This window comes from Pempheris klunzingeri, chromosome 8, assembly GCF_042242105.1.
Source record: "Pempheris klunzingeri isolate RE-2024b chromosome 8, fPemKlu1.hap1, whole genome shotgun sequence".
Taxonomy (NCBI): Eukaryota; Metazoa; Chordata; class Actinopteri; order Acropomatiformes; family Pempheridae; genus Pempheris; species Pempheris klunzingeri.
In genome coordinates, this window is record NC_092019.1 from 26,808,828 (window position 1) to 26,834,079 (window position 25,252).

Here is a 25,252-nt window from a genome sequence, read left to right on the forward strand (position 1 = left end):
GCATGGAGGGACATACGAACACCAGTAGTATCATTGTGTGCACCAGTAGTACACACTATGCCCCCCCGTCCATAGCAGTGCATCGCTTAACGTCTGTGCCGGGACTCCTGCCTGTTTCTCCAAACTGTGGCCGCCAACTACCGTAGGTAGACCCAGACTACTGAGAAGTATTTTATACCATCCCTCTTCCAAAAAAATCTGAACTATCCCTTTAAGTTGCAATTGTAAAGACAAGAGACCTTGTGGAAGAGGCTGGACTAGACTGGGTTCTCCTCACAACTAACTAGACTAAGTTGTGCTCCCATGGGGTATGGCACATGGTTTCACCCACATGGATCTCTTCATTCACAGCTGCACTTCCACCACAGGAACCTTTGGAGGAACTCAGTGTGTTTCCACCATGTGAACCATGGTCTAAATTAAGTTCTGGGGAGTTTTTTTTAAACACAAAAAGTCTCTGCTCCAGGTGGAGTGCCTTTTAAAAGTGCAGGAACTTTGGGGGTGGGGCTTGCAGCATCTTATTTAAGCCACTATTTTCAAGTGGTCTGAAAACATAGTAACCAGGTTACATGGCTCTCTGTTTCCTTCCTGAACAGGAACAGGGCTGCAGGTCTGAGCTACACACTCAGAGCATCACGCTGTGGAGGTGAGGACATGTTTATTTCTGCTTTAGAGTGGAACCAACATTAAACACTCCAAAATAACTTTCATGTCTCTGATGTACTGCTTTGTTCTGGCCCACCCTGCTCCTTCTCCTCTGTTTTGATCTGCCGCCTCGTGTGGTCTCGGCAATGGAGCGGAATTTTCAGTGGCATTTAAGTCACGTGCTTTAAGTACGTTAAGATTTATTTGCTCAGTCTGATTCCACTGCACTTTGTCCCATTTCATTTCTATGAATGCATCAACTTTTCTTCCTCAGCCAAGCATAAACAAATAAGAAAAACTAATACTCAGTTCAGTGTCACTTCATGTTACTGACACAGTGCGTTTCAGACTCAAGCTCATCTTGTTAGCTACTGACAAGAACTAATGAAATGAAATACTGAAATAAGGGTCCTAACCATGTCAGTTAATCTCCAGTGTTTTGCCACTGTATGTTTCTACTTGTCAGTAACAAGCCATTACTGTTGAACCCTGCTATAGGATACACTTTTGGCTTGTAAGGCCATGATCAATCCATATCTGAGGCCTAAAACATTAAGTAAAATGGCCCGTCTGTGCCAAGTGTGCCAAACCTTTAACTACGGCAGCCTCAACAAAAAAAAGGCACCGCTGTATGTGGACTCACTGGGTTGGGGAGACGAGGACAGCATGGGCATCTAACTGGAGGCAAGACAGTTACTCTTTACTGTATAGACTGTGCATTGATAACTTCTCTGATTGCGGCATGGCACTTTTGGACACTCTGTTTACAAGTGAGAAAAAAGGCACCGACTTTGGGGAATCTCCCATCCGTACACTGCATGGCAAACAGTGTGCGGTGAAACTGAAATTTGGTCCGACTCTAAAATAAGTTGTGCAGCTCATAAATCAGGTCAGAAATGGGCTAAACTCGTACAGTGTATGCTTAAGGCTGAGTCCAGCGACCCAATCTCACTGGAACATAGATCGACCAGTAAAGTGAAAGCTTTGCCTGCCAGTTCAGCTCCCTCTTCACCACAGTGGACCAGAACAACCCCGCACCATTCCACCTGTCCATGTCACACTGGCTGTCATAGAACCAAGGCTTCAGACTGCTTCACATTCCACTGCAAAGAGCCATGCAGAGAGCCCACCATTAATTGGCAGGAGGGAGCTGTAGCACCTCGCCCTTAAATGAGACAAAACTACATGGACGGCTGCCCCCCCCCCCTTGGACAGGCATTGGGGTTGGGTGCATTGTCAGCCAGGCAGCAAGTAAAGGAGGGAGCCGAGGCGTGCTGACCTCTGGCATCACCATGATTTAGTTTTCAGCAATATGACAGTATTGTGATTTTATTCTTCTCTCTGATTTATGCACAAAAACAGAAATCTAATTAAAAACTATCTAAGCAGGGTTTGCAGCAAGCATTTATTATGTCAAGCCATGTTGCTGCATTTTCCCTTTGTGTGGAATCATGTCAGGGAGTATTATGGAGAAGAACTAACTAACCATGCGCCTACAGAATGTAACTTTCTTAAATGCACACTTCCATAAAGTGTAAATGTTATCTGATTAGCTACCTTAAATACGTTAACCAGACTCCTGAAGGTAACCTGGCTTCCCACGTGCATGTTAACATTTTGATAGTAAGTCTTTTTGATCCTCTCACTAGAAAAGTGCAGTGAGTTCAGGTGACCTCATTGAATAGCCTGTCAAGGATAAAAGTTGCCCAACGATGAGGCAGACTAAAACTTATTGACAACCAAACACTGTGACTGAGAGAGCTGTAAACAATCCTGAAATGTCAATGTCCAATGAGTACATGGCCTTGAACACAGTGGCCCCGCCACATTTGTTGTATAACAGCATGTAAGGACAAACAACGGAGCTGCATGGCACAGAGGAATCTGATATGTCACATATATGTTAGCAGAATACTTTAAATGTTAGTATTCCCTTTGTTCACCTTGGATCCATCCAAGACGACTGTCCACCAGGCCTGTCAGGTCATTGACTGCACAAATATGCATGCACTCGTCTAAATACATTGTTACATGTTCCATTGTTAACACATAAAGAGTGCTATATAAATAAAGTTTATTATGCTGTTATTAAAACATCATAATAAAAAGGGGAAGAACTAATATATTATGATATTACCATATTGCTAATGCAAATTTTTTTTGTCACACTCCTACTGTTAGTGCTATAATCATTGTTAGTATGTTTGTGTGGTCTCTCTCACACACAGTTATTTGCATAACTAGTTTGTTTATATTATATGGTCCAAAAGACACACAAAACACACAAACAAATCACCCGCATACAAAGATCAGACTAACAGGATCACACACAGTGGCAGCATTTCTACTCTGACCGAAAGGACAAACATTAAGCAAAAGGCTGACGTATGTCACATTCAGAATCCTGTAAGCTCTAATTTCAATCATTCCTTCAAGTATTCTTACAGATGGTAAATGGTCTGTGTCTGTATTTGTACAGCGCCTTTCTACCACTCAAACTGCTTTACACTACATCCACATTCACCCATTCACACATCAGTCATTCACACAGGAGGAATCGAAGCTGGAGGAGACTATTCTTTCACCCACAGGAGACCAAAGGATGTCTCTAATTTACCTCTGCACAACGATACATTAACATTACTAACTATAATTGCTCTAATCAGGATATTTGGGGCTGATAGCGATTGCTGTAAGCAGATCAGACAATACTGACCACTAATCACAGGATCACAGCATTGTTTATTTATTTAACTATTCTTGACCACATTGTATAATGAACATTAAAATGAATGATGAGAAAGTGTCTGGAATTGACAAAATGTTCCACTTACATATTCCTCTCCTGGTCCTTGGAGGAGCTTAGAGCTTAACAAATAAAACTTTCCTGTGAAGTAAAATAAATAAGATACTATAAAATAGAATTAGTGAGAATAAAAGCTAAATGTGCAAGTTGGAACAATAAATGATATAGACTGAGACAACAGAAATCAAGATGATCTGTTGTGTGACATTTGTTAATGTGTGTTAATAATACAGATGATCTGCTCACCAGCTGGATTCTGTAGGTTCCTATGACAACCCGATGCTACAGGTTGTCAGCTGTAGCTGCTCTGCTTCATTTGGTGGCATCACTAATGTATGGCTCAGTAAATTTGTCTGTATTATGTGGACCCTCAGCTGAGGATCTACATCCTCAGAGAGAACATCATGAGGGGCAGGAGGGTGGATCATGTCCAGTCTGCAGCATCGGTTACCATGGTGATCTACCAGGTTAAAGAGAGCCTCCTTCATGACATTTTAAACTCTGGCTCTAGGCTCAGCTTACCCCACTGACCCACTGATCTCTCTCATAGTCCACTCAATGGAGGACTTCACTGTATAAAAGCCAATCAGAAGGCACTTCCAGACTCTTTAGAGAGCATCCTTTATTAAACTGACCGACTCCCCATGATGTCATCATCAGTAAAATGGGAAACAAGGGAAGAAGTACTGAGGGGACAAATAATATCTTGCTCAAGAAACAAGAAAAAACAGGAACAGGAACTAAAAAAAACACCTGAGAGGATCAAGAAATTCACAGACAGATATTCCTGGTGTCCACTATTGAATTATATTTTACTGTATATAAAGATTATTCTGAGAGGTAGTGGTGAAGGTAACAGACAACCTCCTTATGGCATCAGACAGAGGACTTCTCTCTGTACTGGTCTTGTTAGACCTGAGTGCTGCTTTTGACACCATTGACAATCACATCGTTCATTGGTATAAAAGGAACTGCATTAAGCTGGTTTAAGTCCTATTTATTAGATCGATTTCAGTTTGTACATGTTAACAATGAATCCTCTGTCCACACTAAGGTTAGACATGGAGTTCCACAAGGTTCAGTGCTTGGACCAATACTCTTCATTTTATATATGCTTCCTCTGGGTAATATTATCAGGAAACACTCCATTAATTTCCACTGTTATGCAGATGATACACAATTATGTTTATCAATAAAGCCAGATGAACCCAATCAGTTGGCTAAACTTCAAGTCTGCCTTAAAGACATAAAGTCCTGGATGAGCAGCAACTTTCTGCTGCTAAATTCAGATAAAACTGAAGTTATTCTGCTTGGCCCCAGACACCTTAGAGACACCTTTTCTAACAACATAACTGCTCTGGATGGCATTACTCTGGCCTCCAGCTCCACTGTGAGGAATCTGGGAGTCTTATTTGATCAAGATTTGTCCTTTAACTCCCACATTAAACAGATTTCTAGAACTGCCTTTTTCCATCTACGTAATATTGCTAAAATCAGGCCTATCATATCCACTGATGATGCAGAAAAATTGGTCAATGCATTTGTCACTTCTAGGTTGGACTATTGCAACTCGTTATTATCAGGCTGCCCCAATAAGTCCTTAAAGACTCTCCAGCTGGTCCAGAACGCTGCTGCTCGTGTTCTGACGAGAACTAAAAGAAGAGACCATATTTCTCCTGTACTGGCTTCTCTTCATTGGCTTCCAGTAAAATCTAGAATAGAGTTTAAAATCCTTCTCCTCACCTACAAGGCTCTTAATGGTCAGGCTCCATCATATCTTAAAGAACTCATAGTACCGTACTACCCCACTAGAGCACTGTGCTCCCAGAATACAGGCCTACTGGTGGTTCCTAAAGTCCTCTAAAGTAGTGATGGAGCCAGAGCTTTCAGCTATCAGGCTCCTCTCCTGTGGAACCTCCTTCCAGTTTGGGTTCGGGGGGCAGACACCCTCTCTACATTTAAGAGTAGACTAAAAACCTTCCTTTTTGACAAGGCATATAGTTTAGGGCTGGCTCAGGCCTTAGACCAGCCCCTAGTTACGCTGCTATAGGCTCAGACTGCCGGGGGACTCCTATGATGCACTGAGCTCCTCTATTCTCTATCCTCCTCTTCCTCTCCATCGTTATGTCTCATGTCCGCCAAATGTCTGCCACTAACTTGCTATCTTCCCCGGAGCCTTTCTGTGCTTTCTCATCTCTCAGGTTCCTGTGGATCCTGGTCCTGGTTCTCCTGCTGTGGTTCTCTGGTTCCTGTGGATCCTGGTCCCGGTCCTCCTGCTGTGGTTCTCAGGTTCCTGTGGATCCTGGTCCTGGTTCTCCTGCTGTGGTTCTCTGGTTCCTGTGGATCCTGGTCCTGGTCCTCCTGCTGTGGTTCTCAGGTTCCTGTGGATCCTGGTCCTGGTTCTCCTGCTATGGTTCTCTGGTTCCTGTGGATCCTGGTCCTGGTCCTGCTGATGTGGTTCTCTGCTTCATGAATCACTGCTGCGGATCGTCAGCCACTCGTCATGTTTTTCAATAATATCACACTGCTAATCTTTTAGTCACACTCCTATTGTTAGTGCTATAGTCACTGCTAGTACATTGGTTGCTGTTTGAGTTGTCTCTCTGTCTCTCTGTCTCTGTCTCTCTCTCTCTCTCCCTCTCTCTGTCCAACCTCCACCCAATGCGGACCCCTACAGAAGCCGCCCACATTGAGCCTGGGTCTGTTCAAGGTTTCTTCTCGTTAAAGGGGAGTTCTTCCTGCCACTGTTGCTCAATATAATATCTGATGCTGTTCATGTGGGAATTCTTGAATCCTTAATTTTGAATTCCTGAATCGTTGGGTCTCTCTCTAATTAAAGAGTTTGGTCTAGGCCTGCTCTTTATAGAAACCGTCTTCTGATAACACTGTTGTGAATTGGCGCTATATAAATAAAGATTGATTGATGGGGCGGCTGTGGTTCAGTGTTAGAGTGGGTTGTCCCTCAATCAGAAGGTCGGGGGATTCGATCCCAAGCTCCTATGGGTCAACATGTCAAAGTGTCCTTGGGCAAGGCACTGAACCCCAACCTGCTCCTGAAGCAGCTTCAGTGTGTGAATGAGTATGAAAGAATAGTCTCCTCCAACTTAGATCCCTCCTGTATGAATGGTGTGTGAATGGGTGAATGAGGATGTGATGTAAAGCCCTTTGAGTAGTTGAAATAACTAGAAAGGTGCTATACAAATACAGACCATTTACCATTGATTGATTGATATTCTTGTCATTAATTGTTGTCGTTGTTACATCATATGGTTCATATATGCCATACTCCTCACTCACTCCACCAAACCCTCCAGGACCAATACACACACACACACAATCTCTATGATGTCATCTGGATGCCTGCACAGTTACATTCATCCTATTCTATTCACCTCCTATGTTACTCTTGTTTTTTTTCCACGCTATTTCACCAATCAAAAAAGAAAAGAAAATGAAAAAAAGATGTTATTATGGGTATAAATCTCTCATTTCTGTTCCTTATTTTAAATCTGAAGTCTAAAGTACGACGGCGGAGTAGAGTTTCACAAGATAAGATAAGATAAACCTGTACTCGTCCCACATTGGGGAAATTTGCAGCAGCAAAGAACAAGAACAAGAGTGCAAAGCTAACAGGTGCCTGTAGAAGTAGAATATATAGAATAATAATTTACCCAATAATAACTTTGCCCAAAAGTTATTACTATTCAATGAATTTAAATTAAACTGAAAGAAGACAGCAATATAAATGTCATTAAATATGAGTCTGCAAGAAGCCACTAGTTGATGATGACACATCTCATTCTTCTTACGACTGCTGTTGGTTTATTTTCATACAGTACTGTTGTCTGTTGCTGTGTCGGTTTTTGAAGTTTGTATTTGACATCCACCACCCACCCACCCACCTACCTCACCAAACACTTACACTCTTACCAACTCTATCAATCCACACTCACTCTGAGACTGTTGGTTTGTTCCTGGTTAAGTGGAATCTCAACTAACAGATCTCCTGCTGTGTGGAGGTTACGGATGTATGGCTGTATCTCTAATGACTGACCACGGACCCCAGCGGTGCTTCTGGGTTTCTGAGCTCACTGTGGGCACATTTTCCCTGCTCGCTTTGGCAGGCTGGGAAATAAAAATCACTAAATCTGCAAATACGTGGTATACTCACGAGGAAGCCTCCTTGAAAACTGTTTTGGCCCAGTAAATGTCTGATATTAGTCGGCCTCTGCTGCTGACGGGGACAGCAGCTTCTGAGGACACTGACGGCAGAGCACAGGTTTGATTCAAACTGTCTCGCTTTTGATGGGGTTTCCACTCAGGTTCTGAGATGAAAACCCAAGAATGGCACATTGGTGTCATCAGTGCTATCTCTGCTGAAGCATCACACAGGGAGATGTTTCTACTGTTTTGTCCATCAGTTCTATCACTGAGGCTGAATAACAGCATTACAGTTCAAGAGCACCACAAAGTGCCTCCTTCAAAATGATCAGCAAGTTGAATCAACACCTTTGTGAAACTTTTTCACCACAAACTGAACATGAGACCTTCATGGAGGAGGGTTTTCTGCAGGACAGCCAGGCTGCATCAGGCTGAGCAGTGGAGCTCAATGTTTACTCAATAAGTACAATGACAGTTCTCACTCCAGATACTGACTTTTGAGCTGTTGGATAATCCTTTAATGAGATCTCTATATTAAGGAGGATGTGTTGCTGTTTGAGAGCAGTTTTTGATGATGACTATTTAATAATAAATGCAATAATGATTAATGAAATTTGATCCAGGACATTTGAGTCACTGGGGCTGTTCAGGGGTCATGGTCTTATCAAGCTCAAGTGACACTTCGTGGTCTGAGACAAATAAATACAATACCAGCTAAAGTCACATTGCCTTCAATTTAAGGCAAAATACCTTAATAGTTAGAACAACAAAACTTTTTTGATAATTTGACAGTTGGGTATACATAAACATGTCATGACCGGAAGAATGTGCTTTCTTGACTTGTCTAACATGGGTTAGGGTTGAGCTGGCCTCAAGCGGACAGTCCACCAATTGCAGTTTTTGGCACTTCCGCGTTGGCTTCATTTTCCAGAGCCAGAGGCTGCCGATGGTGCGTACATGTGTATATGTATATAAGTAATGATGTACGCAGTTTGATTTTCTATTTCACCTTATTCTATTCTGAATGAAATATATGGTGTCTGTTCTGTGTGCTTAGCATGAAGGAGATACAACTTTCACTTCTTTGTGCAACCCAGTGTTGTAAAATCACAAATAAAGCTTGAATGAAGCAATAGTTTCATCTCTGTGTGATCGTGTTTACCTGATCTACCAGTTTCTGACTTAAATTGACCCAAAAGACAGCTTTTACTACACTGAAGTGACCAGCTAGTACAGCCCATGGAGTGGCGTTAGGCTTTACAGACAAGGAGGCCTGGCTACATGAGATTACACACAGGCAAGTGCATACATGTTAGAACACCCACCTGTCCCTCCATCCCTCCATCCCACCTCCCTTCCCATTCTTACCTGTCTGACAAGTGCTGCTCCCTGGATGTCCTCCTGCTGCTGCTGGGCGATGGTGACACCCAGAACCAGGGTGTGGACCCCGCAGGATACAGCAGTGATGAGCACGATGGGTGTCAGCCTCAAAGGCAGAGTTAGGAAAAAGGAGAAGCTGAAGAAAGCCTGCCAGCCTACTGTGTCACTGGCCTGGTGGAAGCGAGCATAGTTCAGACCCAGGTAGCAGAATATCTGCGCTGCTATGAGCACCCACAGGGCATAGGGCACCACCCGTCTGGAGATGCGGTCTGGCAGCAGTCCGAAACGGCACAGCAGGTATAAGATAATATCTGCTGCCAGCCCCACTGATGCCACCAACACAGAGGCCAGCTTGTCAGTGGTGTAGACGACAGCACACATGACGATGATGTAGCTGTCGAAGAGCGCGGCGAACACAACCAGCACCAGCAGCGTTTCGTGTCTCTGTCGTCTGAAGTAGGTCTGGTAGAGGTTCTCCAGAGACTCAGGTGCAAACGTGAGGCGCATGAACCGTGGCAGGCAGAGGCAGCATCCGGAACTCCGAACCGTGACCTCATGTGTGCGCCCCACCGCCTGCCCGGGGTCAGAGGGCAGCGTCACCGAGCAGTCCGCCGAATACTCTGCCGAGTACTCCGGCTCTGAAAAGGCTCGGTTCTGAGGCATGGTGGGCACTCAGGCAGGAGAAGCCGAGAAGCAGAAGCTCTATCAAAAAAGGGAAAGCAGGTTGAGGTCCTACAGGAGCAGACCAAAGGACGAGATAACTCTCAGGTGTACATCATCTGCTGAGTAACCACCTCTTTCCCCTGAGAGCCCACATATGTGGCCTGGATCCCGGCAGCGTGTTGATTGTCAGGAGCGATGTCTTCTTACATAGCTGCGTTCACGCTCACTCCACCCAGCCCTGTCATTTGACTCCGTTTGTCCTGTGTCGCATGCACAGACTGAGCACGGCTACTCTTCTTTAGCAACACGATCCAAAGAATGTGCACCTCTTGTGTCCTCATTCAGCTTTTCAAATGTGACCGTTTCACCAGCTCCTTCCCACTTTTGTACTCCACAGCCGTGCACCATGTCAGAGGGGTTAAATCACTGGGTCACAAAGTTCCTGCTCGTATGACTTCCTCTGGCTCCACAGCTCCTCTGGGTTGGACCGCCTCCTAGATTTTGGCCATCCATCCTTCCACCTCACATGGCCTGAAGGAGGAGGGACACATGAGCAAGACATTCACTGTGGTTCATCTCAACACATGGAGGCATCTGTTGTCCAGGCTTCAGCACAGTCTACTATCCCCCCCCCCCCCCCCCCCCCCCCCGACAGTGATGACAATCACTGTGTCATCTAACTAGTCCAGCTCCAGCCTTTCTCTTCCTATTTTCACATATTTCAAGAGACGCTTGACTTCGACCTACATCCAACCCATGAAACGTTCTCTTTATCGATCTATTCACTGGGGGGGGGGGGGGGGGGGCTTTGAGAGAGCTTTGAGAACAGCATGACTAATGTCTCCATCACATTTTACAGGGATGACTGTTCTTAAGCCCGGCGTCCTTACAGCAGCAGCTCTGGCAGCAGGGTCTGTGCGTCCGGGGGCCAGGCTGAGTGCTGCAGGCCTCCCCAGCTACATGTTGCGCTCTGTCAGATCCACAGGCTGTCCACAGACAGGGACAGCCCCCCCACCGCTGCCATAAGCACACAGTGGGAACTCTCAGGTGAGACAGAGGACCTGCGCCACCCACTTAGTCATCCAGCAAACATTTAAATGGCTACTTTAGCATCTCCATGCTGAACTCTACATGTCCCTGAGCGCTACTGATCCCCCCCCCCCCCACCACCACCCCCACCACCCCCCGCCTTCTCCTTCCTGTCCAGCAGTGTCTGCTGCCTCATTCCCAGTCACCAGCTACGGTGGACGCTGATTTGGTCTCCATTCTTCCAGATGCTGTGAAAATCGTGTACAATCTTTACCGATGCATCCGCTTACCGTGTGTCAGGACTCCGTCTCCTTTGGGTGCTGACGTTATTCCTCTGAAACAGATGTGCGTGTGCTCAGCCCGCCTCGCGCACAGCAGCCTACACACCGGGAGGGTCGGGCCGGACCGGATCAGAGGACGGCTCATTGACAGTGGCCTCGGCACATACACTAACCCCCGCTTTTGTCTTTGTCTGTCTCGGCTGTTTTCCGGAGAAGACACTGAGCGGCATCATCGTCAAGCTCGTGGCATTATTCAGACAATATCCGGTCACTTTCAAAATAAAATCCCCGTCCGCAAATCTTTTCAAACCTGTTTAAAAACTCAGAAAAACAGCCGCCGACCTTATACATGAATATTGCAAGTTTTGCAAGTAAATTATATACACTCTATTAGATCTCATCATGGATGAGGATGAAAGTTTACATGTAGAAATGCACAGAAGAAAACTTCTCTCTGGTCTATAGGTTTGAGCAATGATGGAGGATGCTCTGTTGTCATGGAGATGCTAAGTAATAAATGATCCATGTCCATAACAACTGAGTAAGATCCACACAAGTGGACCTTGAGGTACGACTTGGGGATTTTGTCATCTCAGCACAGGTCTGTTACCATATTTGTTCGTCATGACTCAACTAGACTCACTTTAGGTGCCATGTAGTCATTAGGGCCCGGGCACCCAGTGACCCTTTTGTAATTCAAAGAATTCTTATTACTATCATTTTTATTTATCCCATTCAAAGGGGAAAACGAGGCACAAGGGATACTCAAAAATCTGTTAAATTCTGTAATATTATTTTATCAGTGTTTCATAGGTGTGCAGAAATGGCTTGATAGCGCCCCCCAATAGTTTTCACACCCGAAGCCCCCTCCTTTCGCTTTGCCCTAGAAAGATGAAATTTGGTGAGCACATGTGTCACAGATGGCAGCAAGGTGGTTAGCACTGTTGCCTCATAGCAAGCCGGTTCCAGGTTCAAATCCAGGTTGGAACCTGGGGTCTTTCTGTGTGGAGTGTACATGTTCTCCCCCCCGTGGGTTTTCTCTGGGTACTCCAGCTTCCTCCCACAGTCCACAGACATGACTCTAAATTGGTTGAGTGGTTGTCTGTCCCTGTGTGTGGCTCTGTGGTTGGCTGGTGACCAGCCCAAAGTCAGCTGGGATTGGCTGGATAAGCGGAGTATGAAAATGGGTAGATGGACGCGTGTCCAGACCTGGAGCCATACCATAAAACACACAGGAAGTTTGGTGCATTTTGGACCTATTTATTGGGGTCATAAACGATCGAACTAGTCCGAGGCCGTTCATCCGATCCACCTCAAATTTGGCAATCTTGTAGCCGACGCCTTAATGATGAAAAGTTATAAAACTCGTGTACAAAAGTCTAACGGCATGGCATTGGTTCAGTTCAGTGTCTCGCTATGAAACAGGAAGTGGGCTATAACTCGGCTGTAGATGATCATTCTGGGCCCTGAACAGATCTATATGAGCAGAAGCTAATTTCCGAATAAATGTGATTGCTCAGTATGTTTCTGACCAGGCTGAGCCAATTTAAGAATCCAAATCATTTCAAAAAACGTCTGTCTGGCTGAAATGAATATGTAGAAATGTCAGAGGGATGTTAGTAGTTTCTTTGTTTCCAAGGATCTTCTCAGCCCTGTTCCTAAAACTGGACTTGATCATATTTTGGTGGCAGTCGAGGGTCATCCACAATCCTAGTGAAGCCTGAGCCTGGATATAAGTGTGGCTACACAGTGCTGTATAACCCCTCCAGTACACTCACGTGTCCACACACCGCCTGTGTGACACCACTTCCTTTCAATGACTCCACGCTGCTGTAGGCCTGTATTGATTCACTGATCCATTGTTCCACTGAAACCTTGCTGTGCCCTCTGATCATTATGCACAACACTGGCCACTGACCAGAAAGATCATCTCCTAGCGTCATTGCCCCACACTAAATGTCAAGGTGACATTGCAAAATCACAGAGACACACACCTGCCTCACTATATGCTTGTGAATTTGATTAGACCGCTATAGGAACATGTCACCTTCCGCCTGTTGAATGAACCTTTTCCTCAGACGGGCTGTCGTCCTCAGAGAATTCCCAGGCTTCTGGATGTATCCTCTAATTAATTTCCTGTGGAGTTCCCTGATGATGTTACCGTGGGAGATGGATTTACAACAGAGAACAGTTCATACGATAATTATTCAACTGTATGCAGGTTTTACTCATTCCTTTATTGATAAGTCATATTTCACTGTATGTGTGATGATAAATAATCAAATGGGACGGCAGCAGAAATACAACAGAGAAAAACATCAACATCCAATGCATCCTGAAATGGAGTGGTATTTATAAATGGATGAAGTTAAAATACTTTGTGTAATTTTTACACTAGTGACTCGATGTGGATTAGTTAGATAGTCTGATTACCTCCACACCTGAATACCTCACATTAGACAAGATGAAGTGAGCTACATAAGTCTGATCCTGATCGCTTTAATTTTAAATACAATAAAGATTGCTTGAATGTAATAAATACATTTTCACAGCAGCCATTTTTCTAAAAAAAAAAGAAGCAAGATTTCGTTTGGCTTCTTGCGTGGCGCAGCATTCTGGTCCGCCTGGCCGGGCGCGTCAATCTGAATTTTATCACGTGGTTAAAACAACAAACTTTGTTGTTCTTGTGGTGACGTCAGCACGCATTGCACGCTGCTGACGTGTAGGAAGGGAAGTGGCTGTCGAGCGGTCTTTCGCCGCTAGCCGCTAGCTCTTAGCTTTTCCTCTCCAACATAGGCGTTTGTCATCGACAGCCCACAATGAAATCATCAGATTTAGTATCTGACTATCTCATAGAATAACAGCGGAAGAGAAATTGGGCCAGTTGCACAGGTAGGGGACTTCTAATTGAATCACCTGCAAGAGCTAGCAGGCTAGCAGGCTGTAGTTCTAAAGTGGCTATTCCAGTTAGCTAAACCATCTTAACATCGCTGTTGACACACGGGCAGAACACTGACGTTTTCTTACGTTGCTACTGAAAACAGGAATGTCTTAATCATAGCTGTCACCATTGCGTTTGACCCCGTGATGGTGTTGACAGTGCTCGTTCTGTCGACGACTGACACTAAACTCATAAAGCACTGGAAAGAGGACAAGAGCGGACAGTCTGCTGCAGTCACTACCCTGACATCCAGCAGACCGGTCCTGCCAGCAGCCTCACACTAGTCATCGTGGCTCCATGAGGATCCTGTTAACCAAAGCAGCTCATAAGGTCAAAACTGGACTTGGTCTTTAAAACATGTGAGAGGCTGAAAGGAATATTTTATATGCAGTTTTCCTTTTCAAAGGCATGAACAGTGATTCTCTGTTGACATACTTAAAATTGGAGTGGGAGATTATCACAGAGGTTGTGCTGGAAATATCAGCTACAAGTTGCCAGTTTTTTAGGCACATCAAGCAAAAACTAATATATATGCACGCACCACAGGGTGATGGGTCCGTAGTCATTAAGTCCTGTTTTTTCAGGGGGTGGAGATGATTGTGGAGGTCCTGAAGCAGGTCGGTACATGACATGTTCCAGTTAGGCGTTGGAAATATCTGTGAAGACCATAGACAGCTGATGAGCACCGTGCTTTAGGGTGGATGGAGAGACAAGTCCAGCCTAGTTTGTAGTTTGTGATCTGTTTGAACCAGAGTTGTTTGCTGAGAACTGCTGTCGTAGGTTCTCAGAGACCCTTTAAACCACGTCTTCCTTATCCAACCATTGCTGTCTGAGCTGAGCTGTAAACCAGGGTTTGATGTTATAACTGACCTTGGTTAGTACTTAGCAGTCCTCTCAAAAGCTGAAGTATGACATCACAGCAGCTACATGTCCATGCAAACTGTCAGTAGCATTCCAGAAAACATGTCAGTGTTGGTGTCATGTCAGAGCGCATTGGGTGGTCAAAAAGACTAGAAAGGTGCTATACAATTACAGTCCATTTACCCTCTAACCTCTGCTCATCTAACTTCTGTTTCTGTGACAGAGGATGTCACGAATAAATTAACACTCAAAGTTTTTCACAGGTGTGGTTGAATGCAGCGGTTTTATGAAGAAGTGTGAGTGACCTGCACTACAACAATGGGGAAGAGTAGGGTGCCAGATCTCTACAGAGCCCCCTTTCCCTTATACTCCATTAAAGTGGACCCTAAAACAGGGCTGGTGATCACAGCAGGAGGAGGGGGTGCTTCCAAGACAGGCATAAAGAATGCCGTGGTAAGTACTGAGGATCACGTGTTTCAGTGATCAGACTGTTTTAATAGACTACTATGGTGGCCCTGGTAGCTCACAGAATATTAAAAACATACCTTCATCGATTGTGTTGTGTGTGTATGGAGGTGGTATGTGAATACTGTGAAATACAGCAGAAGAGGGTAGCTACAATTATATACATACTCTGCAAAAGTACTCTACTTGCTTTGTCAGCATTAGAGAATGTTTAGTCTGAGTGTATGGATGGAAATGTGGGTTACAGGCAGTATGAGTGTTTTAACCAGCAGCTGTGGTATACTCTGTGTGTTTCAGCACTTCCTGGATCTACAGCTGGTTGGAGAAAACCAGTACAGTGCCAGTCTCATTCACTCTCATGATACGGACACACGCGCCACCATGAACATGGCTGTAGGTAATGGAGTGATTGCTGCTGGACAGGACGGGACCTGCTATCTGATGACATTTAAACACTGCACACATAAAGAAGGAGGCAAAGATGGTGAGGCTTGCTGCTATAATCTGACTTAGAGAGGACATCAGAAATATCCTATACTATTACTATACTATGTTGCACTTATTTGTTATTTGAGTCTTGTTGGTAAGGTGAAGGTCTGAATGGTCTGGAGATCTGAATATCTAACTGTGGTGATGGTTGAAGGGAGGGGTTCGCTCTCTTTGTTCTGATTTTTACATCTAGTGTGATTGTTAGCATCTCTCCAGCTGAGGAAAAAAAATCAACGACAAAGATCTTTGTCAGTATCCAAAAACATATCCCTTTCAATGTGGCTGTCTTTGGGTAACCTGGCTTCCCTCAGACTAACATAAGGGATTGTGGATAAATGGTAGTGAGAAGCAGGTCATTAACACCCTTGGATTTACAGACAATGAGCAGAGCATATTCAGTTTCAACCCAGTCATGTGCAACATCATCAGAATCTTTAATGTCTGAGATGGCATTAACTCTGTGGAACTCTGGGGGCAAATGGCAGTAGGTCATTGCAGAAGCAACAGATGGTATTCAGTGAGGTAAAAGATGCACTATATAATCACACAAGTAGAATAAGAAGCTATAGGAATATTGGCTTAATGTTAAATGCAAGGCTAACATTTGGAATTGTTGGTTGCCAGCTTCAACACATGAAGTAGTGCACAGTGAATGTGGAAGTATTGTAGTTATTTTCCAGTGAGACATGTAAAGTGTGACTTAATTTGTTGCAATGCATTTATAATTTACTGAGCTAACTTTTTCAACATCATTAAGTATGCTTTTTCAAAATGTACAGTTGTGGATTCATTTAGTCTAAAAAGATGTAATACTAACTGGACTCATGTTGTCCTCAGCTGCAGTGGTGGAATAAGAGTTTAAAATTGAAGCTTTAAAGAAACATAACTTCTATGTTCTGCAGCTCACCATTCTTTAGCTTGCTACTATGGTAACGGTGTCTCTGACATGATTATCATGGAAAGCAAAGTAATCTTGCTTATGAAATCTAAGAATGTATAAAAATGCTCTGGGCTCTTGTGAAGTTGGTGCTTTGTCTCTGTTGAGATTCTGTAGGACTGAAGACTTAATTTCTCCTGTGAGCTGCTCAGTCAGTGGTCAGTCGGCCTATTGACAGATTTTGATGTGATCCCCTGAAGTTAATGTGCCTCAGAGCAGGTCAGCCATGCTGCACAGGTTACCACAGTGTTACCAGTCTGGTTAAAAGGCCAAAACACAAAGAAAGCTGAAAAACAAATGTACAATATAGGCTCCTGATTACACGTTTTATTATATTCAAGTGAGTCATTTCTCCTGGAGTGACTTCAGACACTACTACTGCAGCACTGTATGAAGTGCTGAGGTAGGACAGGCACTGATGAAGCAGTATTTTTAGACATCTGCACCTGTACCAAGCCTCACAGTTAGAAGATCACAGCTTCATTAGTGGAATGTTACTCTTAATGAACCTTCATGTGAACCACAGTGTACTGAATTTCTGATTTGTAGTAATCGGACTAAAGCCATTAAGTATTGTCAAAATCTCTTCTACAATAGGTGCAAAATGATTCAAAGCATGGAGTGTGAGAGACGGCAGGTTTCAGGTCTCTTTATAATCCATTCGTTTGGGCATAGGTAACAGCACGCAGCAGGGTAATGCCAGGCGACGAGCTGGGAAAGGAGACAAAGCTGGACAGGATGGAGCTGCGGCGTCTGGAGATTCGTCAGATATTAAGGATGAGACGGCTGATGTTACTGTGACTGGCTTGGCTGAAGTGCAGTCAGACCTGAACCCTCAGGACCCTCTCCAGAAGGTGGTCAGGTTCAGTCCTGACCTGAGCCTTCTGCTGACGGGGGGCACAGATGGACATATCCGGGTCTGGGAGGTAAACATCGTCTTCTTTTCACTTCAAGAGAATCTTTAAACCAGCCATGTTTGAGTGGCCTGAGGGAAGTGCTTTAATTCATCTGGAAGCTGAGGACAATGCTTAGACCTTCAGTATGGGTGTAAAGTGGATGTTGATATATGATAGCTAGCTAACTTAATGCTAACTGAGGGTTGGCTACACAGCTCAGAACACACTTACAGTGTGTAGGATGATACAAGCACAACACTGTCTGTCTTTCTGACATGTCATAAAGCTATAGACAGAAGGACACAGCCAGAACAAGCTTCTCCTTCATTTTCTTGATCACCAGGGTGAGTAGTGTTGTGGAAAATCGCTATATGGAATAAAACCGAGCTCGGTGTATGTGAAGCAAACTGAATTCTTTATTATCTTGCGCAGGAGAGTCAAGTCACACACACTACTAGAGTGGAGGAGTTGACTGGCACAAAGAGGTAACAGAGAGATTCTTAAGGCAGTTGGGCGTATCATCAGCACAAACAGTTTCCTTCCTCATTTAGCTCAAAGAACTGGTTCTACCCCCAATTCCAAGAAACTGGGTGCATAGGCATAGGTAGATATGCATAACTTCTGCTTTCAAAGGTTATCAACAACTAACTGTCATTTCAGCATTTTTCCATTACAGTAGTCATGTGGCTCCCATGCCATCTGATACATGATTGGTTACCTTACAAGCAACAGTGACGAGTGCCTTCTTGAAAAGTTCAGAGATTTTTAACACGAACTGGGTGCTGTTGTCTGAACAGAGTCACTATTTCATCTCATCTTTTCTCATACTTTTGTCATTTTTGTTGACAAAATGAACACTGTTTTAAACAAGTCCACTTTATGAAAAGGAAGGTAAAGACTAAACGTATGACATGCTCCTTTGTAAATCTCCATTAGCTTTAGCAGACTCACTCACTTCCAGGTCCATCTTCTGACTAAATAGAAGATCTGGGGTGTGTTCACTTTCTAACTGCTGGGGAATAATATTGGAATCCACAAAACACATAGATGACATATCTTGATCATTGTAATGTCTTTTTGATGCTGTTGTTTACCTTAATAATTACGGATGTCTCATGATTTTTGAATATTCATTTAATTATAAAATTTCGACGGCTCAAAGTGCTTTTACATTACGAGGAATCTAAGTTGGTTCACACACATTCACACATTGAAGCAAGTTGGGGTCCAGTGTCTTGCCCAAGGACACTTGAACTGGTGACTCATAGGAGCCGGGGATTGAACCACCGACCTTCCAATGGTTTCCTTTCGCCCACATGGTTTCCTTCCTTTTTACTGGTGCCATGTATTATGCCCGACGGGAGCAGTAGGTTGATCCGAGGTACTGAGATGAAGCCAGGTCTCTGTAGATGTGGGCACAAACGTTCTCTGAGTTTTCATTGCTAAGGCAGCCTGAGTCCTATTTCATCCAGCTGATCTTTGCAACCGGACATTAGCTAGAGGTAGCCTTAGGTATCAGCTCTTCTCCAGGCTCTCTCTCCTGTCCTCCTGGGATGATCGCCCTTTCCGCTGCAGCGCTTGGTCTGGGTGGATGGACGATGTTGTGGGCAGCGATCAACTTAACATCTGCTTTAAACCACACACTTATATCCAAAGTGTAAAAAAATTGGCCGATAATAAAAACAACAATGTCACAAAGTTTGAAGGAGTTAAGCAGCAGTGGTGGCGTGTCTGCCAATAGCTCACTGTGACTATTGAGTAGTATTTTGGCTTGAAATGCACATCCCTATTAATAAGATGGTGTACATAACAAACTGCACAATTAACGTATACATTGATTGACTTTGATTGTTCTTTACTCTTCACAGTTTCCATCCCTTAAGAAGAAGTTTGACTTCAAAGCACATGAAGGAGAAATTGAAGACCTGGACATGAGTCCAGGGAGCAAGGTGAGACACTGACATCTTTCAATGTGTATATTTAATGTAGGCTCTACAGTTGCACTCAAAATGATTCTACCTCCATTGCAAATGTACTGGATACATTTACAAACTTTCAATTTCAATGAACAATTCAAACAAGAACAATTTGAATAGCTCAACACAACTATTATTAGACTAGACTGCAGTCTCAATGATTCAACCCTCTGAACAGAATCCCTCATAAGAGCACTCATTTGCAAATCAGGTGTTGTCTCAAGCACACCTGATGGGCCTCATTAGTTGTACCTTGAGATAGAACACATCATATACCTGAACAGGCTGGGGGGGTTTGTTCACTGTGACGTGTGGTTGCATGTTAGATATATGTGTAAGTGAAGAGAACTGTCCAAACAGTTAAGAGAGGAGATCATTGCTTTGCACAAACAAGGAAAATGATAGAAAAAGACAGCAAAGGCACTGAATGTTCCAAGAGATGCTGTAAGAAGCAAAGTTCACACGGTCAAAGCTAAAGGATCACTGGCTGCACTACCTGTATTGGCAGAAAGAGGAAGATATCAACAGCTGCCACCAGATTTCTGAGGAGGCAGGAGGCCAAAAACCCTGGAGTGACTGGACCTTCCAACAGGACAATGATCCCAAACATACCTCAAAGTCCACCAAGGCTTCAGAAAAAGTCCTGGAAGATACTAGAGTGGTCGTCACAGTCGCCTGACTTGAATCCCATAGATGGGTGAGATATGAAGAAGGTGGTTACAGCACACAAACCCAAGAACATCAGAGAGCTGGAGGCTGTTGTCCATGAGGAATGGGCTCAGATTCCTCAGGAACGCTGTCAGAACCTGGTGTCTGTCTATGCATCACGTTAGCAGCAGGTCATAACAGCACACAAGGGGTTGAATAAATTTGAGACTGCTTACTCATTAAAAGTGGCATATTGTGTTGAATTTGGAGAAACCATCTGTAATATTAGTTGTGTTGAGCTTGTTTGAGTTGTTCGTTGAAGACAGCTGAAAGTTTGTACATTTTGCTCATTTGCAATGAGGGTTATATCATTTTGAGTACAACTATAAATAATAAAGACATATTGATTCATTAGTAATGGTCAGTGTGTCATGTTTTGGTCTCATGCAGCACCTGGTGACAGTTGGACGGGACTTTGCCTGCAGTGTATGGAGTGGCAACCAGCTGGCAATGGGTCTGAAATGGCTTGAAACCATGCCCCAAATAGCTGACAAGGCTTACCGCCATACAGCTTGCAGGTAAAACAAAAAAAAGGTTTCTTTTTCTATGAAACAGCATTCCAGCTGTTCACCTCACCGTAATCATCTGATGGTGTGATAGTGAAGGTATATGGTTGTGTTTTCAATATATTTCAGGTTTGGAAAGGTAGAGGACCAAAAAGACGCCCTGCGGCTTTACACGGTGCAGATCCCCCACAAACGAGACAGAAAACCACCTCCTTGCTACCTCACCAAGTGGGACGGCAAGAGCTTCCTGCCTATGCTGACAGCACCTTGTGGCACTGAGGTCATTTCCACCCTAGCTGTCAGGTAACTGATTGATTTGCTCAGGATGGCTCAGCAGCCCAGGCTGAGTCACAGCACTTGTTGTCAGAGTGTCACTACATCTCATGTGAGCTGTTAGTCTTGGCTCTGTGCTTAACAGCTGGTCCACTGTACTCCCTTTTTTTAGTATTGAGCAATTAAGCAGTCAAATTGAATGCCGCCTCATCCTGTATTAAGTGAACATGGCAGCCAGTACCTGCCAAGGAAAGGCTCTTTATGTCTTTGTCAAAACTACACTTTGTCACTCAGTAGCTGGTATCTCCCTAGTTGATCATCATCATCATCATGATCACATCAAGCAGGACTAATGGAGAGAGACCATTACTGTATTTACAGTAACAGTGTTTCACTTCAAATGATACCGCTGTCAACATGCTTTACAATGTTTTGGTAACGTTTGGTACCCAAACAAGATTCAATTAAAGCTGCAAGCAGCAATGAACAGGCCCTTGCCCCCCGCGTGATGATATGTGCTACTCAAGGCAGGTTGACACTCGTGACTTCGTGATCGCCGGACACTACCTGAATGAAAGTGAGATGAATATCACTTCCTGTGTCCCCAATCTGACACTAGAGAGAATGTGGAGATCACAGCATCTCAATTTCATGTAAATCAAATTATTGTTGTCACATGAGGCTGACTTCCTGTTGTCAGTTGCTGTTGCTATGACTGTAACTCAATATGGGTATGTACATGTCTGTTAAGCCTTGACTCTTATCCAGCATGTGAAATTGGGGAAAGAAGTGGTGAATCGGTGATTCTGTTTAGAGTAACAATACACACTAAACACATGTTATGTTCAGTGAACATAATTCTCATGATTATACAATTTAAGTAGCAACTATGCAGATTACACTGTGCAGTGTTATGCAAATTGGGCATCAGCAGAATAAATGGCAGAAGTGTTTTTAACAGGCAGCTGTGAGGCTGTGCAGCTTCTTCCATTAGAATGGCTGCACTGTCCTCTTGTGGTCAATGGAATACGTGCAGAATAAATGTACTGCTGTTGCAGTCAGAATGTATTTTTTCACTTGGCAGGATCATGCTGTTCTACTGAAAGTTAAAAGATTCATAATGCAGCATCGTGAAGGATTTTAAGGTTAATCTCACCACAGTCTATCAGACAGGCATAGAGCCAATTTTAAAACACCTAATCCAAAATGCTTGACTTCCTGTTGGGTTTAGGTCATGGCATCAAGAGACTTTTTTAGGTCGGGTCATGATACTATTGAATTTTGTACGTCTAAATCAAATGCATTGAAATTTTGAAGGGGGCGCTGTTGAGCATGCCTGCCATATCAAGAGTGAAGAAGAGTTAGAAGCACATCAGATTACACATTTCAGCCACTCTGATGCGTGTGCCAAATTTGGTGAGTTTTCAAGTTTGGAGTAACTTTGGCTATGCCCTTCAAAAGCTTTGGAGTTTGGCTTTGGGAAGTTGTCATGATAACAGGTCCCGGATTTGAAGTCATTTGGATTAACTCTGTCGGTATGCTTTTGAACAACGCCTGTGCTTGGCTTCAATTTGTGATGCCAAACCTCCTGTTAGAGTTAGGACATACACATGCCTATCGTATTTCGTATATCTAGGTGAAACATATCACAGGGGCTGTTTTTATAGACATTTTGCAGGGGGCACTGTTGAGCCAATTGCCATATCAAAAAGAACAAGAAACACATCAGATGTAATGATAAAATAAAATATTAGATAAAAATAATTTCAAATTGCTTCCTGTTTCAGGGCGAATAATTGATCAAAAATGGCTGACTTCCGGTTGGGCGGAGCTAATGACAACTAATTAGAACAATGTGCCAAATGATGAATGCATGTGCATGTCAGATTTCATGAATACTGAAGCAATGTTAGGTGAGTTACAACAACCTCTATTTCATTTCATGAAACTTCATAAGCTTTGCAATTAAGCTTCGCAAAGGGGCGGCTGTGGCTCAGAGGTAGAGGTCAATCGTAAGGTCGGAGGTTCGATCCTTGGCTATGAGTCAGCGTGTCGAAGTGTCTTTGGACAAGACACTGAACCCTCCTGAAGCAGCTTCAGTGTGTTCATAGCTTCATGTGTGTGAAGGAACAGTCTCCTCCAACTTACATTCCTCCTGAATGAATGATGTGTTGTAAAAGCGCTGTGAGTGGGCGAAATGACTAGAAAGGTGCTGTACAGATACAGATTTGAAGTCATTCGGGTTAATTCCCTCGGACAAGTTCGCTTTTGAACAACAATTTGTGAGAAAATTTCAATTTCAAGTAAGTTAGGATATGTTTCCAAGAGACTTTTTTCTAAGTCTGGACATGATGTATAGCTCAACAGTACATCTATGGAACATTTGTGGGTGGGGCTGTGACTTTGAAATTTTTCAGGGGATGCCCTCGAGCTTTTTCACCACAAACACCTTTTTATGATTAGAAGTTTATTGTCATTTTCTCAACAAAAACAAACAGTACATCAAGACAATCAACACTGAAAATAAAATGACATAAAAGGTATGTGAATGCATATACAAACACCTGCAGCACACCTTAAAGGAAATATACAAAAATAACTAAAAAAAATAGGACATAATGAAATTGGCAGACGGTTCAAAAATAAAAATCTAATTGTTCCAGTAGGCGTGTACAGTTTATTATCAGGCCTGCAAAAATGCCCGGACTCCTTTTTAGATAGCATTTTAGAATGAACAGTAAGTAAAGGGCCCAGCTAGGAAAACATTTAAGTATTACAAGGCCACTTGCATGAGCTGGGAAGTGGAAATTGACTCAGTAATTTAAATTGTGAGTTTTATTGGGCTTGTTGTGCAAGCAGCAACAAAGCATTTTATTTCTTGCATTAGTTTGATAACTTGAACCTTTTCTTTGACAGTGACTCTGGAACATTTCTTGGCCTTGGAACTGTGACGGGATCCGTGGCTATCTACATCGCCTTCTCCCTACAGGTAAGGACAAGTGTTTCAAAAGTACAAGTGCGAGAAGCCCTGCTGTATGATGCTAATGTGGTTTTTCTCCTTGTGTGAGCAGAAGCTGTATTATGTACAGGAGTCCCATGGTATTGTTGTGACAGACGTGGTCTTCCTGCCTGACTCTGTGAAAGGCAAACCCATCAAAGGGAATAACGAAACGGCCATGTTGAGTGTAGCTGTCGACAGCCGCTGTCAAGTACATACTGTCCCTAACCGAAGTAAGTCTTGCATCACCATCCAGTCATCACACTGTGTCGTATCTTTAGACCCTCTCACCCCTGTTTGTGTTTTCTCCAGGATCCTTTCCGGTATGGCTGGTGCTGTTCTTTTGTGGCGTCATGGTGGTGGGAGTCATCCTCCTCCTGCAGCACCTCTTTCCAGGCTTTATTTAAATCATGCAAGTGTTGTCACAGGTCAGGGTTGATGGAGCTTGGACACATCTTCACATAACTTACTTTGCCTGTGCTGCAGCACCACAGCAGCCAGCTGAGCCATGCTGACTCTGAACAGCTCTCATGGCGCCCTGACATCATCCTCCTTCCGCTCTTACTCAGGGTTGCTCCTCTCAGACCTGTAAACCCAGCAATTCAAAGCAGGATCTCATTTCCTTTGATCTCTATCAATTACTCTTAATCTTGATTTATTCATGTTGAAGGGTTCAGGTGCCTGAATGTTTAATGGGGTGGGATTTTTTATTGACATATTTAAGGAGCAATAGAAAAATATAAATGATTGGCTCAACTGCCTGTTAAGCTTTAGATGTGTTTCTCCATTTTGTCCTCTTGTTGGCAGCAGAGACCAGACAGCTGACAGTCCTTCGATAAAGGGCGGCAACTGACGATAAAATGTTCACCATTTTAAAACATCTGTTGGTCTCAGTACATTGGACTTTTGAAATTCTGACTTTGACAGGGAGGCCTACGGTTAAGTCGATATTTCAACATGACGTTGCAACATCTACAAATGGAGAATCATTTCTTATTACTAGAAAATAGATGGTGAGAAATATGAGTGAAGTTAAGGTAAGCATAGATGAAGCAGGGATTCCAAATGTAAAGAACTCTGTTTGGATCTTCTGAATTAGGCTTTATTCCAAATGTAGCATTTTGTGATGAAGACGTGCTCATATTATTCAGGAGCATTCTTAAAGCACATTTTGAATATGCGTCTCAGTTGGTTTTTTATGGCCTCTCACTCAGCTCTGCCAGCCGCCAACACTTTG

General features: G+C 43.6%; 2 protein-coding genes across 2 annotated transcripts in view; one reads left to right on the forward strand and one right to left on the reverse strand.

Moving 5' to 3' along the window:
* The window catches only part of adcy3a (adenylate cyclase 3a), a 36,904-nt gene extending 25,884 nt beyond the window's left edge, over positions 1–11,020 (reverse strand). The window contains exons 1-2 of the mRNA XM_070836210.1: positions 10,975–11,020; positions 8,981–10,186 (exon numbers count right to left, since the gene is read on the reverse strand). Coding sequence (XP_070692311.1) covers positions 8,981–9,655 — 675 coding nt within the window. The 5' untranslated portion in view covers positions 9,656–10,186; positions 10,975–11,020. The remainder of the gene's footprint in view (positions 1–8,980; positions 10,187–10,974) is intronic.
* A 2,671-nt stretch (positions 11,021–13,691) lies between these two features.
* preb (prolactin regulatory element binding) lies at positions 13,692–24,895 on the forward strand. Its single transcript, XM_070834591.1, has 10 exons — positions 13,692–13,857; positions 15,031–15,220; positions 15,530–15,716; positions 17,334–17,584; positions 19,423–19,503; positions 20,629–20,756; positions 20,874–21,047; positions 23,934–24,006; positions 24,089–24,248; positions 24,328–24,895. Exons 2-10 carry the CDS (start codon positions 15,086–15,088, stop codon positions 24,420–24,422), a joined length of 1,284 nt encoding a protein of 427 aa, XP_070690692.1. The 5' UTR covers positions 13,692–13,857; positions 15,031–15,085; the 3' UTR covers positions 24,423–24,895.
* Positions 24,896–25,252: the final 357 nt, after the last annotated feature.